This window comes from Anoplolepis gracilipes, chromosome 3, assembly GCF_047496725.1.
Source record: "Anoplolepis gracilipes chromosome 3, ASM4749672v1, whole genome shotgun sequence".
In the NCBI taxonomy this organism is placed as follows: domain Eukaryota; kingdom Metazoa; phylum Arthropoda; class Insecta; order Hymenoptera; family Formicidae; genus Anoplolepis; species Anoplolepis gracilipes.
Genome location: NC_132972.1, coordinates 3,204,610 through 3,223,803, shown reverse-complemented (window position 1 = coordinate 3,223,803; position 19,194 = coordinate 3,204,610). Strand labels below are relative to the sequence as shown.

General features: G+C 34.3%; 1 protein-coding gene across 5 annotated transcripts in view; it reads right to left on the bottom strand.

Moving 5' to 3' along the window:
* The window catches only part of Sns (sticks and stones), a 277,648-nt gene that overhangs the window by 21,247 nt on the left and 237,207 nt on the right, over positions 1-19,194 (bottom strand). For all 5 annotated transcript variants that reach the window (XM_072888591.1, XM_072888593.1, XM_072888592.1 and 2 more), the window contains 3 exons: positions 5,634-5,822; positions 1,850-2,029; positions 893-1,183 (listed from right to left, as the gene is read on the bottom strand). In XM_072888591.1, the coding sequence (XP_072744692.1) occupies positions 893-1,183; positions 1,850-2,029; positions 5,634-5,822 (660 nt within the window). The remainder of the gene's footprint in view (positions 1-892; positions 1,184-1,849; positions 2,030-5,633; positions 5,823-19,194) is intronic.

The window sequence follows — 19,194 nt, the reverse complement described above, 5'->3', positions numbered from 1 at the left end:
CTGTTATAAATTTTTATTTTTGGCAGCAAAAAAATTTAGTAGCAAGCTGTCCTTTTCTTTTTATCGATAACTGCAACAGCGTCGACAAGCGTAACCTTTTACCCCTAAGTATGCTAAAGTCAGCTACCGGTATTTTGTAGCTTTATTCCATATATCACACGAGCATAAAGTTAGTAAAATTTCAATTTAGGTAACGTGAACGCGGGGCCCGGGGAAAATAGAGAAGCAGAATTATTTATGCGGTTGTTCCGTCAAGGCAAAAGATGGTCCATACTGGGTGCACCCTCAGTTGTGTGCAATACTGTGCCTCACGATAAAGTAATGCTAAGTGCCACACAGACAGGCACCAGACGCGACATTAATATTCTAACATCTTAAATACATTTCAAGTATCATTCGCGAGAAATATGCGTTGCTCGCAAGAGCAATTTAAAAAATTGAAACCCACAAAATGTAGAATAAAATTTGTATTTTTCCTTCTTTTCACTTTTATCTACTTTTCTTATTATATTTATACTAGTACTTGAAAGTATTATCATTCAGTATGAGTTTAAAAATGTTGCATAATGTAACGATAGATCGAACTGAAGTATGTTAACCCGAATTAATAGATATAAAAAATGTGTTTCGCAAATTTAATTAAAAAAGTTAAAATCCTCTAAATAAAACGATTTTTTTTTTTTTTTTTAATTATAAAGTTATTTTCTTTTTTTCACTTTTATCTATTTTTTCGATTATATTTAAACTGCTCGTTGAAATCACTATCGTGCAGTGTGATATGTTTGAAAATATCATAGACAGCGATAGAGCAAATTAAAGGATGTTATTCCGAGTTAACAAATATGTATAAGAAATAAAAAAATAATAATCGTAAATTGCAATTGTCACTTACAAAGTACGGTGAGGTCGACCTGCACTTTCATGGGCTGCACGCTCATGATGTTGGAGACCTCGCACCTGTAGCGCGCCTTGTCATCTTCCGCCCGAGCCACGAATGACAGTACATTCTCGCTAATACCGCCCCCTCGGCGATGGGCAGCCGTCATCCTCTCGTCGTTCCTGTACCAGACGATTTCAGCCTGTGGATTTCCACCGCGCGATCGACACGCGAGCTCCACGTTCTGACCGCGTTGCACGGTTTCACCCTCGGTATAACCCTCTATGTACGGTGGACCGGGGGGATCTGCGGAAGATCAAACAAGATGCGTCGTTACATGAAAGCTTTGATGCGCTAATGAAATTTATTTGACAGCTTATCCGGATAATCGTGACTGAAAACCGAGCACAAAGAATAGAAAAATGTGCAACGCGAAATTTAAGAGAAGAACCCTTCTTTGTAAATATGTAAATTCACGTCCCTGCTTTTCAAGAGATTACATTGCGTTACGTAATAAATTCAACATGACTTAATGTATATTAATTTGGGTAACACTCGTGCGAAAACAATGTTAAGTAGATTCAGGTTAAGTAGATTGTATTATTTCTAATTTGGACAAACTATATGCTACTTTACTCTCTAGTTGTCTTATTCTATTTTGTAAGTGCATTTCAACAAGGGAAGCACTTTTCATTTACATACAAATGAGGCCTAACTAATATCCCCTCCTATATACAAACAATAATGTCGTGAAGATAAAGAAAAAACAGGAGAAAATTAATTTTTTTTTATCGCGATTCTGAAATTATATTCGGAAGCCCAATAGACTCGGAGATTACGAGTTAATATCGATTTATATCTTCAGTAAAAATTCAACACTCCGGTATCTAATTTGATCTAAACAGTCATTACGTTTCTTTTTTACAAACGATCGCGTGAGCATATATGCATATATGCGTTGGTTGTACTTACAGAAAACGGAGAGTGTAATGGTCGCCCGCATGGGTCTGTCTATGGGTATAGCCGGATGGTTGGCCTCGCAGGTGTAATCCATCCCATTATCGTCCGCCGTAGGCATGATGGTAATGGAACCATGAGTGTCGTACTTGAGCAATTCCCTGGACGTCTCTCCGGGCTTGGTCGTCTCCTTGTCTGTAACATGGTCCGCGCAAATCACGTAATAAGTACTACCTGTCATTTGCTTTTATAATGCTTTTTATAGCCGCCAGAAATAGCCATTTTTTTCTCTTTGATCATTGTTTACTTTTTATATTATTCGATCATCTTCAGTAAAGTAGGAAATTGTGATCAATTTCCCGTTGCCACCTATTTTTCTTACCTTATCTGCAAGATTAATCGCTCTGTTTATTAATATTATTATTATCATTATTATTATTATTATTTATTCTCTTATATATTATCAGATAATCTCAAGAATGTAAAATAATATATTACATGGATGATTAATTTACTTTTTGGTGTCATTACAACAGAAGTGAATTTTATTACATATATTGCATTACACATTTCTAATTTTGCAATTAATTAAGTATTTGTTTGGGGGAATTAAACATTGTCTTTTTTATTTAAAGAAATATATTTGATCGCATAATTTTTTTATCGCTAAACGTTTTTATCTAGATATCATAGTTGAGTCAAATACATGATATCAATTTTTTATCAACGTCTTTTGATCAAAACACTCTGTTATGATTAAATTATTTGTATAAAAATATATGAAATATCGAATTAATTCGAGACTCGCGAAGAAAACCAAATTATTCGTTATAAAATGGCGCGCGGAGAGGCATAATTTACATTAAAAGCCGAATACGCAACGTTATGAGAAGGAATACACGTACGTTTTTTTTTTTTTTTTCACGCGGTACGCTCCTTTTTAAATATCCGTTAAAAGCTCCGAGGTGAGCTTTTACGCGAAAGCGCGACGCACGGCTCTTTATTCCCGTCGCGTCACACGCGGTCCACACAGTTTTCGGAGACGCGCCGGATACACAAATGCCCCTGGCTGTCAACGGTGCCGTGGGTTGACTGGATGCGTAGTAGGTAGTCGGAGAAAGAATTTGTTGTTAGAATGACGAGAGCGAGATTCGAGCATCGTATAATGCGCACAAAGGAAACGACGACAGTCGCGATTTATTTCCGCGCAAACTTGCGTCTCGTGGCTCTCCCGCTGTGTGTATTGTTACGTATAACGCAACCAAGATATATATATATATATATATATACATACATATAGCGAGCACTACAGAGAGGGAGATGCATCCTTTGTTTCAATTCTTTTGCAAATTTAAAGTAACGTTAGATGCAATGTTAGATAAGATGGTAAATAGTCCCATCGCAAAAAGATTCTATTTTATATACATATATATTTAATATTATTTTAAAAAATATTAATTATTTTTTAAAATAATATTAATTAATTAATTTTTTTCCATATATGTATGTATATATGTATATACATGTAAAGAAAAATTTTATGTATTTTATAAATACGCAGCTCTCTATATTCACAAGAGGAAAAGAGAGAAATTTTAATATACTATAAATGTTTCCTATAAGTATATTATAAATGTTTTCTATAAATATACTATAAAAGTGTTCTTTTTTTGACGATATATGTTACAAACACTGCGATACAGAAATGATACATTGTATCGAAAGAAACGATATTGAAAAAAAAAGACACGCGATACAAAGTAATACTGAAATATTCATTTCACCGTCCATCAAATAATCCGCTAAATACGAAGCAACTTCATTTTAAATATCTACAAATTCATCGCGTTTACTTATTTATATTTTCCGATGATGGATTTATACTTCGTGATAACTGCAGAAACGCGTGCTTTTACTTCTTTGTACAAACACATTTTGCGTACATAGTAGACAAACAGAATATTTATTAAACGTGCATAGCTGAATTTTTACAATATCGAAACAGTCAAGTCTAATTTTAAATAATCCTTTTACGAATTTTTTTCAGATGGGCAAAGACAATTTGAATTTTTATCAAATTTATTTTGCAGCAATATTGATACTTTTATACGTTTGTTTGTACATATATAATAATATAAATGTACATAGTATAATATATAAACCTGTTCTTTTATAAAATATTAATATTAGTTTTATTCTCCATTATGTAATAATATTAAATAAATAATATTAATATGAAAATATTATTACTTAATGAGGCTTATATGTGAATCATCTTTTAAAAGCATCTTCTATTCTTCTCTCTTTTTTTTTCTTTTTCTCTAGATTAATTAATATTTTAATGACAAGAAATAATAATAATTTCTGTATTCATCAGAAATCCATTCGTTCATTAAAGTAAAAACTGAAATATCTTTATGCATTACGAGGGGAATATTTTCTTATTCTCACTCGTTCACAAAAATTTAGATTATATATATTTCGCGGACACCCTGTGAGCACTGGTATCACGTCGCGTGACGAGCCTCTTTTAACTTTCGTGTTACTAATCGACGCTTTTCATTGAGATATACTGTAGTCTTGCTTTCTTTTCTGAACGATGCTGCAATTCGTTTGATGCCTCGTCGAGTTGTCTCCGGCCGAATGTAAAAACGCAAACGGTGGGCGCGAGCGTGAGACACAAACGTCAATTTCGGTAGTTGGAGCGAGGCCAGAATTGTGTGTCACGGAATCGATCGAAGATGCTCTTGGCAACTGGAAGCAGCGTTAGAAAGGGAGGCGTCTCGACACCCACATCCCCTCAATCTTTTTACTTGCTATACTTTTACGAGCGCGACGCGGTAAGCGCTTCGAAAAAAAAAAAGAAAAAAATAGCTTCCAGCGAAATTCAAGATTACTTATTCGTCTTCTCAACATCATGTTGAGATAAGCGCCTACACTATATTCTCGGTATTTATATTATTATATCTCTGCGTATATTTTTTAAAATTACAGAACTTTTATGTAATTTATAATCTAATTTATTCGTCTTCTATAAAAGATAACGCAGAGAGACAAATTTTTTCTTATTTATTTATTTTAGTTTTTATTCAATTTATTTATCTTTTATGACAATAAATAAAAAAATAAAACCAACAAATAAAAAACTATAACTATGTTATATATAGACATAAATATATCTAGAGGCAAAATCAAATTTTTCTGTCTTTTAGCACATTTTTTATAACATATAAAAAAGATATATATGTTCCTAGATGAACGTGTCACCCGATATAACAAATGTGAATTGGGAGTTATAGCCTTTATACTATTAATCTACTAAAATATAACGTTGAATCTTCTGTTAATAACTGCTGTTATCACTCCTCTTGCACTATCAATAAAAATATTGATTATTAAAGAATGAAATCTACGAACTTGTTTGATATTTATATTTTGATATAATTATTTGTAATAATAATCTCCATATACTATTCTCATTAATTAACAAAAAGAAACAAACATGATTAGATACGTGAAAGAGCTAATTTACATGCTAATACAAGAAAGGCTATTAAAATATTTTTCTCACCAACTAAAACTTGTTTTTATATGTTATCTCGTGAGCGTTTATTTATTATTCTGATCAAAATTTAATTAGACGATACCGAGTTATTAGAGAGCAGAATCTGCGCTTATCTACGCACGTATAGTGCAACGCGCTTATTTGATCCTTGTCGCGTAATAACCATGATATATTCATTCGCGCGCGGTATTATCGTAATTGAATATCAATGCGCGTAACAAGATAGCTACTTACCACCCTGGATGGAGATTGCGGTGATACTGGTGTCGCCGCCCTTGATCTGTACGTTTCCGCGATACCAGATGATCGAGGCGGCCGGTTTGGCCGATCTGACGATGCACTCTAATTTTCGCGACTCTCCCACCTTCACCTCGATTATCTGTTTGTTTGGATGACTGCTGATCTCTACCTTTCGCGGTGGTGCTGGAAAGAGAAAGTACCATAAAATGTTATATTTTCGAATATCGTCCATTTTTTAGAATTTTTACACGATTTTAAAGAGGAACTGGACGGATCAGCTGATTTACCGTGTTGAATTAAAATTTTTATTTTCATAAATTTTTGTGTGTGCAGTCACTATAAAAAAATTAGTTCAGTATATTACAATTTTGAGATTAAATTATATTCCACAGGACAAATTTGTCCTTTAACTCACAAATTAATTATTAATTTTATATTTTAAAAACTAAAGGTACTTTTTTTAATTTTAATATCTGAAATTAGGAGACTAGCTTATAAGCTAAGTTATCCATATACCTACATATATAGTTAATCATACTGATTTAAAAAATAACTAACTATATAAATTTTTATTAAATTTTTAAAATTTAATAATTTTCCAAATATAGTCCCTACCATATTAATATTAACATTGTAATTAATTTAATATCAATACTTAAAAAGAAAAAATAATTATCCAAAAAAATATTCAAACTAATAAAGATCCTCTTTATTAATTTCTTTTTTTTTATAAAAATAGAACCTATTTTTTATTTCACCATAATAAATACAATATTGAATTGGTCAAAAAGTTATGTCTCTTTCTTTGCAGTAGATAACATTTTTTACAAGCACTGCACTAAGCTAAAAAATATATTCTGAAAGGTTGACACTTCAAAGGATGATTTAAAAACATTACGTTAAATTTTCTTGAATTGACTTTATTTTGTACGTAAGTAACAAGAAGGTATTTTCAAGCAATCATGCTTTTTTATTTCCGTAAAAGAAAAAAAAACGTGGTATAAACATTAAAAAAGATTTCTTACCGCGATTTATACCGTACTTTTCCCTCTGAGGATATAAAACATAATTGTTCGAAAGTACACTTTCTTATTATTCATTTTCAAAATAAGGTCAATGAAAAAAAATTGAAGCAATGATTTATAATTTTTTAAATTTAATCTTTGAAGTGTCAGCTTTCAGAATATATATACAATATATAATAACTTGGGAATAGTGTTTTATATTGACAAAAACACGCAAAACATCACCTGCTGCAAAAAGCTGGCACTATTTTTTGGTCAACCTAATAAAATAATCCAAATATATAAGAAACTATTAAAGAAATAAACAATAAAAGTTATGCACAAAAAAAAAACATAAACGTCACATAATTTACAAACGTAAAAACATTACTCGCACAGCGCATTGTTTCTTTCTATCGTACACAAACATACTTTGATGGTTTAAAAAGTGACACAATACCATTAACTCGATATGCAGAGTTTTTTCGACTTACAATTAACGATCGCAAAGTATATTCTACATACATACCTAATTTGCAATGGATTTTCTCTCTTGATTAAAACGAACGAACCGTCTTTTTAAATTTTAAATATTTCGATATAAAATATCTTATATATAGTATTTAACTGAATCTTAAATTAAAATTTTAGTCCACTGAAAGTTAATTAAGGGATAAGATTCTCTTATTTATTTAGCAGATTTATGAATCTTGTTTCATGGGAGAGTTTATTTTCGCTCATTCAAAAACTGTATTTTGACGTTTTATACATATTATATACATATTCACGCAACCGAATATATATTATATTATTTTTAAATATCTAATATACCAGGCTGAAATTTTTCGCGACAATCTTGTGACCCAGCGGGGTCGTCAACACACAGTAATCACGTTGTCATTAATTTTGCACGGTTGTATCCGGCTAAGCGTGACGTGGGTGGTGGCTTAAAAACAAAACTGCAAGCGTTGCGTGCCGCTAAATCGTCGTTCCGAATAAATCGCGCATATCGTATACATAGATTTTCGGACATTTTGGGTGATAAACGACGCAATCTGCTGATTTCGAACGATCCACGTTCGCTCTTGTTTTATAGCGCCAGCTTTTCGTGTACCAATCTCTCTCTCTCTCTCTCTCTCTCTTCTCATTCACATGAGTTAATTTAATGTCAGAATAGCGTACGCGATTTATTGCCGGATTCTATTAAGCGCATATAGAAAATCGTGCTCGTCGGCGCAATAATTATATACTGGGCGTGGTTCTATATATGCGTAAATGCGTAATCGCATTTAACTTGATCGAATTGCTTCCACTTAGGCGCAATAACTCGCGTGGAGAATGTGATGTATCAGAAAGTGAACGCAGATTCTGTAGGATAAGGTACAGACGGTAATGATACTGTAAAAAAAAGATATTCTTTCCTTCGATAATTAAATTTTTATTTTAGATTGCAATTATATGTATAAAAATAGACATCAGGTATAATTTAAAAAATATTTTTCTTATTGTAATTTTGTTTAAGCAAACGCATTTTAAATAATTTTTTCCGAAAGGAAATTTGAAGAAGTAAATAATTTTTTCCGAAAGGAAATTCAAAAAAGTAAATAGTAAAAGTATGGTGTAAATTTGTGCGTGTGTGGTCGTGTTTATTTTCCGATGAGATTTGATAGAGTGAAGTTTGAAACTCGAAAAGTAAAAAGTGAAAAGATTCATTGACAGTCACGCAATTGAACCACTGATTCGAGTTTAATGATTATACACTATTGACCTTTATTTTCGTTGTCGACAATACGATTTTTTTTTCGATTTATTACGATCCTATTACAAATTGAAAAGCCGTCATTGAAATATGTTGTCGAGAAATACTTGTCGTGTATCCCATTCAGCCATTCGTATTCGATCGTTCGACAATGTATCAATTCGCTATTGATACGGCTGAATGCAACACGTATTTGGTACATTCGATAAATAAAGTCTGCATTATGAAATTGTTATTTCAGTAAAGAATTTTATATTTTTCTCGTTAATAACATTTTATACGAAGTCGCGCACTTTATATTATATAATTCCAGAAATTCCAGAATATATGCGTAAAGCGATTAATTTTTTCAAAATTACACATTGCATAGATATTTCAACAATACATTGCATACATTATGCGCTCTACACATGTAATTATAAAAGTATAATAAACAAAAATTGACAGTAATTTAATTGTTAAAAATGGAAAGAATTTAATTCTACAAAATTGATGTAGATTTCAATCAACAAACATTGCCAAAAATGTAATCGGTAAAAATTGAAGCAGAAATAGATTTAACATACGATATTCTATCGATCTACTTGGTCTCTCTATAGAATGAAAAATTTCAAACTTGTGCAAGAGATGACAGGAATGCTGCTTGCTCTCTCCGTGAAAAATTCACTCGAACAACGCGGTCGTTTGTGTAAAGGAAGAGACCCTTGATCGAAGGCCAAACACACATTTACGCGCGAGCGGTTCCATTTTTACGGCACGATTCGCGTAAGAGACACTTTACGTAGCAGAACGACAATGATGACGACGACGACGACGACGACGACGACGACGACGACGAAAAGGAAAAGGGTGCCGCTGGTTACCCGGTCGCTCTGCCGTCTGCCTTCTCGGAGTTTATATTGGCAGTCGCTCGGAAATCCTCCGGGGGATCCTCGCGCCGAGCTACTTTACCGCGTTACTTCCGGAAGCCACTTCGTCACCGCCGGACCTCCGTCGGTCGACGCGCAGCACCAGGGTCTCAGGACCCATTACCGATCCGAGATAAATTTTCCCGCTTCGATATTCCCACCGGGCGTACTCGAGGGGAGAGGGGAGGGGAGGGGAAGCAGAACGCGTTCGCGTTCGTCTTCGAACGGCGAGTGCATTCCGCTACGATGCACCGGCGCCGATATAAAGCACCCGCAGAGACAAACGCAGTAGAGGTAATGGTCGTTACGCGTGCATTTCCTGACGGCGGTAGTAACTGGGAACATTGTCGCGGAACTTCTCTCTCTTTCTCTATTTGTATCTTATTGTTGAGAGAAATTGCTCGCAATGCTGTTTCAACATTTAAATGTATTGTGTATTGTGTATTCGTGCATTTTTCATACACGAATTTTTTTTTTAAGGTGCTATAAAAAAGATATTTCTTATATTTTAATAAATCGAAAATTGTATTTTTCGTATAATTATAACTAACTAACTAAATAAATAAGTATAATTATAATCATAATTTTTTACATAATTATATAAATATTAACTTTTTTTATATAATATTTTATATTAGATAACATTTATATTTTATATAACATTTTTTATGTAATTATAATTGTAAATATTTTAATAATTAAAGAGATAGAAAGAATACTTGTGTGAAAAGAAAATTATTTTTCCGCTAACCTACATATGCATGTATAAACATATGTATTATCTTTTTAAATTTTCATGCGAAAAGAGAGTATGGAGATTTTAATTACATAATAGAAAATAATTTTTAAGGTTACTTCTTTTTTAAAATGTCTCTTTGTGTCTTATTGTTCTTTCATATATTTACATTTTGTAGGTTTTTTTCTTTTACGTTTTTGGATTTTTCTTCTCTGTGAAAAGAATGCGAAGTATTTTTCCTCATACATGTACATCGCGTGCGGAATGTCTTTTCAGTTATAAAATTCCCCCGATAACTTTCGTGTTGAGTTGATATCGCAAGTTTTTAACTTTCAATATTGCATATCTTGCACGATATTAAGCTCGAAATGGTTAAAGCCTTGGTTGGAGAGTGGAGAAGCAATTACTATTGATATGCGGAATAAAACGCTATTATTATAATGGCGCTGATGAACCGAATTAAATTCAAATTAGAGTGCTAAAAAGAACGCACCTAACGTGTTATCTTCGGATATAAACCGGTCCTGGAAAATCTGCATCGCTAATGCAACGTAAATGACCGTCATTTCTATTTAAAAAAAATTTGTAGATATTCACTTTTGGTTAGAGTTTATGACGTTAAGTAAAGTGAGGTAAGGTTTATTGTAAGTATCGGCTGACTATATTATTAACGCCAATAATTATAATAATAAGAGCAATCGTTTACGTCACTCTCGATGTGAATCGTGAGTTATCCTTGAAAAGATTGCCAAGATCGGCGCGAAATTTCAGGCATTCTCGTTTCGTGTCATAAATAATCTATTTTATATCCGGTCTTGACATCTAGTCTTCCGAGTAGCAAAATGCAGGACGTTAAAACGTAATTACTCTCATTTATGAATTACGATCGCGAAACAACATATAACGCAAGAACATAAATCAAGCTGTTAAATTTTTTACGCATAAAAGGTTCTTGTAAACTCTCGCGTAAAACTGTTTTAACAAAATACTATAGTTAATTGTTTAACACATGTTTTATTGATATATACTGTCAACAATATAGCGTATACGTTTTATTTATATATGCGAAACAAGAAAGTGTCAAATTTATAGTCGCATTTGAAAGAAATTATCTTGTCTATTCTGCCGTAATGTTGTCTATATTTGTTATAAAATCAAAATTTTAAAACTACTATTTGAAAAATCAGATATAGTATACATATGTATATGCGGAGTAAGTTTTTAAATATTTAAACAAATTCTATACATCTATCGGAAATAGATTTTTGAAATAACATTTATTTTTTATATTTACAATCCCATTTATTTTTAAAACGCATTGAATTTTTCATTTTTATCGTATTTTACAATAGCAGGTGCAATTGAACGTCACGAAATACATAGAGGGAGAGGAATGAATATCCTAGAATAGTCAAGTCTTAAAATATATAAAATCATTGAAAGAGAATTATATATCGTAATGCTTTCCAGCGTCCGTCCCGTCTCGTTTGAATCTCTCGAGATACCTACGGCGTATAAAATAACAATCTCGGGAACAATGCGCGTCGCAGGAATAAGGATGCCAAACGGGGTGCGAAGGAAAGACAAATGGAGACATCGTCGTCTTCTTCCCCTTCCTCAGATAACATCGTCGTTACAAAGCGACTCGGCAAGGGTCGGGAAAGACGGCGTCAATTATTCGCTAAATGCTTATTTAGGCGTCGTTGCCGGGTCGGTCCCCCTACTCCATCTTCCATTTCATTTTCGCGTTTCTCTCATCCGGTTATCATCCCCTCCCCCCTTTCCTCTTCTCTCCCCTTTCTCTGTAGGACAGCGCGACTCATCCCTCCTGGTTCCTTATCTCCTGTGGGAGAAGCGTAATCGCGCGTCTCGGAGGAAAGGAGAGGCGCGAAAGTCGAAGGATTGTTCTAATTACGCGGGAGGATCGGAATACACGGGGAAAGGGTGGGGGGCGAAAGTGGAGATGAGAGAGGGTAGAGGGAGGGGGTGAGCTTATACAGTCGAGAATATTTTACGGAATCCCTCGAGCGAGTATCTCGACCTGAGCCGAGGAATTTATCCTCGCCTTTATATGCACGAAGGGGGCTGCCCCTCCTACCTCCTCGTAAGTGGATTCGACCGGGATTTATAGCCTAATGATCGTTACGGCTTCCGATTGCACGCGTTTGCGCCCGCATAATCGTCCTGTGTGCTCGGTCCTTCCAAGAGAGACCGCACGCCAACGCTCCCTGTCCAGAGAGAGCTTACTCTACCCGGGGAAACTTCCTAATCTCGACGGACCGACGTCTGCTTTTGCCGTACATATAGCTATTGCGTAACCGCAAATATGCATAATCGCACATGGGCGGATCTCTGTGAAAGACGCGAATAACGATTCCATTCAGGGCTAATCACTTTTTCAGCTCTGCGCGATAGTCATTAATTATAATCAAGCAGTGGAAATTATTAAAAAATCGATTAATAACGAATATGCTTTAAAATTGAATATTAACAAATACATTTTTAAATATTTTTTAAATAATCTCACAGATTAAAAATTCTTTATGGATCACCATACATCTTTATATAAATTACCATATAGAATTTTTAATCTCAGAAATTTAAGAAATGTTTAAAAATATTTATATATATGTAATAAAAATTTATAAAGAAAAAAAAAATAAAAAGTTTTAGAAATTTTTTTTCTCTATATTAAAATTTAAGTTAGTTTTTTCGCATAAACATTCAAGCAAAAGTTTTAACGAATTTAAAATTGGATCCGCACGCACACCGGGAGAGATTTGATCGACAGATAGTAAAGACATTTGATAGCGAATCTGGGGAAATTGCTCGTAGGACTCGACTCATGCGTAGACGTAATCGCTTCGGTTTTGCTCGCGGAAATATCGCGTTACGATTTATACATCGCGCTTCGTTTTACAGTCATTAGTTCGAGTTAATAGGCACTGTACTCGCGCCACTGCAATGTATGTATATGCGCGCTTATTTCTCTCGACTAATCGATAGCCGATGACACGTTGTGTATGTATGTACATCAGCGCTATCCAATGCGGATGCAATCTGTCTTTCGATCGTTATTCAACGCGTCTTCATAAAACGAATGACAGCAAATCTGTCTTTTAATTGAAAAAATGTAGAAGTAGGAGAATCAGCATCTTTAAATTCTGTTGTTAATAGTGTTTGTACGTATTATTTAATTCCTATATAGCAAAAAAAAAAAAAAAAAAAAAAAACAAATATTTTTTATAGTAAAAAATATATACCTTTTTATTTATTTTTTTTAATAATAATCGAGTGACGAAGAATTGAAGCGAATCTGGTATGGAGAGAGTCAAATTGAGTGAGTAATCTTCGTTATTTAATTAATATCAATCGAGATTAATAAAAGTGTAGCATTTGAAAATAAACAATTAAAAAAGCAAATGAATAAAAACAGTATGTACATATCCTTCGTGGATGTGTGTTGTATGTATATAAAGCTTTTTATTTATTTACGTATAATTAAATTAATAGAGAAAGAAAATATCCATAGCGCAAAAATGTCGCGTCATTTCTCCGGTCTGTTGTGCAAATTTTTATATAGACTATAAAAATTCAGGTACAAGCACGCACAATACATATTAAATGCAGGAATTTAACGTTTCTATGCACGCGTTTATAAAATTTCCGTGGAAATTCAAATGGAAAAACGGCAACGCGCGGCATGCATACGTATACCGCAGCGAGTAACGTTCAAAAGGCGAAACCTGAAAAAGTCTAAAGTTTCGCCGAGGAAAAATCTCGTACCGCGCGACCATTATCTACTTCGCTTATTTTCATACTGGTCCCGGAAGCGGAGACTGGGACATCTGCTGCGGCGCAATATATGTATCATATATTTTTATATATATCGCGCGGGGATACATGAATCCAACGCGTCTCGGGATACGTCGTTTTCTTCTGTCTTTATCAAGACAAATAGCTTTAAACTTTATCCCTCTCTCTCTCTCTTTCTCTCTCTCTCTCTCTCTCTCTTAAATGCATGATATTTTCCTGTATTTTTAAATATACCTACATATTTCTCAGTTTTTAAATTAAATTTTAAAAACTGCATTTTTTAACCTAAGAATAACAATAAAATTCTTCTCATTCTTCAAATGCATTTTTCGCGCAATTTAGCAACATTTTTCCTCTTTCATATAAGTTTTTTTTTTTTTTTTATATTTTATATTCCTACTTTTCATAATATCTTTTTTATATTCCTTTTTATGTTTATTTGGATACGTATTCCATATCTAGGAAAGAGGTAAGGGATATTTTCATTACACGAAGTCGATTTGAAGAATTCGTCGGGCTTCTTTTAACGAACTCTCGTTCGCCGCGTGTCCGCGTGCGCCTAAAGAAACTCTCGTCGCTTGTTTCGCGATAAATCGCACCCGCACTTAACGGCAATTGGATTCTGAGTCGTGTGGATGCGGGCAACCTGATAGACCGATAAAGCCCTCCATCCTTTTTACGCGAAATCGAACGGGTGGCGGCGGGTTTATCGGTCCCGGGTGGCCACATTGAGGAACGGTGGGTCTTTTCGACATTCTCTTTCTCTCTTCTTTTTTTTTCCTTTTTTTTTTCTTTCCTCCTGGACCTAAGCGCGAGTTCCGGTTTGACTCGTCATGAAATTCCCATGGGACGCTGCTATTTAATTTAATGGTACGGTGGGTCCGTTCTTTCTTCGGGTCTTCGCGACTCGGGGAAAGCAAAGAAAGAGATGTTGGGCGTGAACAAACATTTAGGGACATTTCTAATCAATCGTAAATTGCCTTGTAACAAGGATAATTAAAGAAGCTATTGAAAAGACGCGCGTGGCTATGTTACTTTAAATAATAATAAAACTAGAAAAGAATGTATAGTTTGCGTAAGATTTCAATAGCATCGAGAGAGGCGAATTAAGAGTAATCTAATTTGATGTCTTTCTCTCTTTCTCGCAGGATGGCAAGCTGGATTTTCTATACGTAATGCAATTCGATTTCTGTCTCGTACAAAAGCTTGGTAATGGAGTCGGTGAAAATTAAAAATACGTTATGAATATTTCATTGGCTGATTGCGACAACATAGGGAATATAATTTTACCTAAAATGTACGAACTGATATATAATTAAATTTCTGAAAAATTTCATCGTAAATATATTAAGAATTTTATTATTTAACATTTTTTTTACATTATATATATATATATATATATATATATATATATATATATATATATATTTATATATGACTTTTATAAATATACATTATTTTTATGTATATTTTATTTTTAATATATGCTATTTTTATTTATATTTTTATATATGATATACCAATGAAAGAAGTAACATTAACTTTATGATTATTTTATGATTTTTAAATGATTATTTGCCTTGTCAAGAATTACACTTTGCGGTATTTTTTGTTTAAACTTGATTTATTCAATTTATATTTGGCAAATCGGAGATACAAATTGACATTCGTGTGTCCGCAATCATTTTCATAATATCGAATTCGTGACATGAGAGAGCAGAACGGTTACAAAGGGAACGAATTCGCAGTTTGGCGTAGTCTGTGAAATGGTCTTATACTTCTTTGAAGATGCTGTCACATTATACGACATCCGGACTATCCTCTCTCGTCGGACGTAAAGGAATCGGGAATCTGGTTTTTGGACCGGGTGGCGCGTCCGTTCTCAAAACATCCATTTTACATTTTCCGGAGCAGTGGGTCGGAAGGACGCCGCCAATATGCCCGGAACTAGGTCGATGGACGGATCGTAGTCACGTAGGTGAACAAGGACGGATAAACGATGAGACACGACAGAGAAAGAGAGAGAGAGAGAGAGAGAGAGAGAAAGAGAGAGAAGAGAAAGGATAGAGACAGTCGAGCTGGGGTCGATTGTTAATTCGCTCGCGTTGGTTCGTCATGGTGTTGTATCATTCATGTCCATGTATGTGCTTTGCAAGGAACGTAAAGCAACAATACGTAAAGAGAGAGAGAGAGAGAGAGAGAGAGAGAGAGGCGCTAGGAGGGCAGATGGGGGGGTGAGAGTTCCGGGGTTTAGTGATAATTGAATGAACCGGCGTTGTATCACTGTGGGATTTCGTGCGGCATCGACCACCTTGCCTGTCATGCCATACCATGCCATGTCCTGCCTCACCATGGCTTTGCCATGCACTGGAATTTGCAAACGCAACGTGCGCGCGCTCACCCGCGTCCTGTAAAAGAAACAAAAAAAAAGAAAAAAAATACGAGAGGGGAAGCTTTAAGAATGGCCGGCATCAAGGTTGATTAACGCCGTGCTTAACCTTACTATTTTATGTATACTGGTTGTCCGACTGATTCACTTTTATTTCCTCCAGCACAATATGCGAAGCGTATATTGAAAAAGAAAATCTACTCTCGTAACGCGAGAGCGTCGAGAGCGATTTGAAGAGAGGGAAGCTTTAATTCAGTTCGCGGAAAAATTTCGCTCGCGATAAATGAAAGCTATTAACGCGTCGCTTGAATTATCGTTGTAAATATATAAAGGGTACAAAATTAATAAATACACTGTAAAAAAATAACTGTAAAATGTCTGTAGTTTTCTTTCAGACACATTCTTCGAATTTTCAGAATTTTTCAGCAGAAAAAGTGTTTGAATTTTCTGACAGTTTTCTGAACTTTCATAAAAATGACTCTGATGATTAAGACAGATTGTCTGAAATTATTTTCACACTTTCTCTGAAAGATCTGAAAATTCAGACAAAAATATATTAATGAAGCAATTTCTTACAGTGTAGGTGAAAATTTCAGATTCAAAATTTCAAATTCAGACGCTGAATTTTAAAATAATCATAATTTATATAATAAATTGCATGTATTGACATATTATCATTATCGTCGCAAATTTGCTTTTATCACCTTGTGTCTCCGACTTCTTTTACTCGCGCTTATCGTCATTCGTGCTGCAATGGATCGTATTTTATTGCCTTTCAGGGGAAGGTCGTTTCGAATTACGGGCGTTACAGGACTGTGCAATAACCGCGTCTACGATCCAACATTAAAATGACATTTTCATGATAAACGGTGTAATATCTACGACGCTCTGTGTTTATTGCATTCTCAAAAGTTGAAAAAATTCCACTCTAGGATAAAACGAGATAGTGTTTCGTAGATCCTGCGCATCGTAGAAAAATTCTCTATTTTTTTTTTTTTTTTTTTTTCCACATGATTATAACGAAGTTTTTCGAGATGCTTTGACGATTTTCGAGAAACGAACGACATTTTTTTTAATCGACTACTCACAACCTTTTATGTCCTTATCAAAAGTCATAAAAAAAATGCCCTTCGGATCGTTTCAGTTTCATTTCCGCGATAGAACGTCGCTTCTAGGAATAAAGCCGTTGCAGAGAAAAGAGAAAGCCTCTGCGGGCCGGGTGTGCATTTTAATCGCCGAGGAGAATATACATCGCGTATATCGATAACCGAGGTGGGAAAAGTCGGCAAATAGACATCCAGTTACGTGGTTTCTCGCATTTTACGCGAACCCAGAACTTTGGAACATTCTCCGACGCATAACACGACACCGACATTGTGTCGCCCGTTTCTCCGCGTTGGCGTGTCTTTACTTTTTCCCCGAACGTGCCTTTACGTCTTGCTAGGCGAGTGCTGGTCCCAGCGAGTCATGCAAGTACCACGAGTTTCATGAAAAATCGGGAAAGTTGAATGTTCCCCGTAGTAGCGAGGATGCACTGCCCGATGCGATGAGATCCCTTGGATCCGACTGTCCCTGCAGTGAGACGGCCAAAAGGGAACAAGGAAGAGGGAAACTTTCTGAAAACACGTACAGTGCTCGCGAGTAAATTTTAATAATACCTCGTCTATTATTAAACTCCTGCCCGTTCCTACCATCCGCGTTTTAGCGAGAGAACAACGAATACAAGTTCAACATTTTCGTCCCTTCTTCAAGAGAGATTTCATATCTCGTATGTACATAATAATTGATCCAAGTATGACAAAATTGAGTCGCTACAATGTCGTTAATTATTTATATTAGTGTTCGGAATATTGTTCTTTTCCGAAAAGAAGGAAAAAAAATATATTAAAAATATTCATGTCAACAAATGTAATTTTTTGAATGAAATATTTTGATTAATTGAGGATAAAAGAAAGGAAAACATTATTTCTAATTAAACTTTAGAAAAATATATTGTCTTAATAAAACGTTGTAAAAATAAAAAGCTAATTACTTAACTTTTCGCTGAGCAAGATCAGCTTCAAATCTCCGGAAATTTTAATTTGAAAGAAAATATCTCGGACATAAATATAATTATATATATTAAATATAAAATTATAGATGATTAATTACCCTTTTTACAATTTTACCTAAGTCGATATATCGAAAAGAGTGAGATGAAAGAAAAATGGCAAAACACAGACTATAAAGTAAGAGAACGTTTTGGGATCGTTACTTAGAGAATTTATGTGCACGAGCCATGTGTAGCTGCCATGTTCCTAGGAGACGTAAGAAGAATCTACCACGTGCGCGATAGATATACGCTTCCGATTCTTTTACAACGTAGCGGCAATCGCGAGTAGAAGAGATAGTGGCAGCAGTGTTTATAAAAAAAGTGGTGCTGCTATTAAAATTAGATTTCTATCTGAAATCGATATTTTGCGTTTGAAAAGAAAAATTCGCGGGCTTAGAAAAAGTCTATTGAAATTCAAAAGATGGATTCTTCAAAATTAATTTTAAATTTGAATTTTTTCAACTTTAAAAAGTAAAGTAAAATGATTTTTCTCTTTCTCCTAGAAATAATTAAATCTAATAATATAAATTTATAACTTATACAATATATAAATATAATATAAATATATAAATATGATATAAATAAATATAATATATAAATCTAAAAATAACTAACAATATTCTTATATCTATTGAAGGAGAATTTATCGGCATAATTAAATTGACACAGAACACGTTGGCACAATTAAATCTTGTGGCTCTCTACGAACGTAGCCACGTGTCTTTGAATTGTATAAACTATAAACTAAACTTCCATATCCCGATCTCCGCCAATGGGGATTTCCTATTTCTCTACTAACGATCGTTCTATCTAGCGATCGATACACCTCTCTATTTCGTCCAAGCACCACC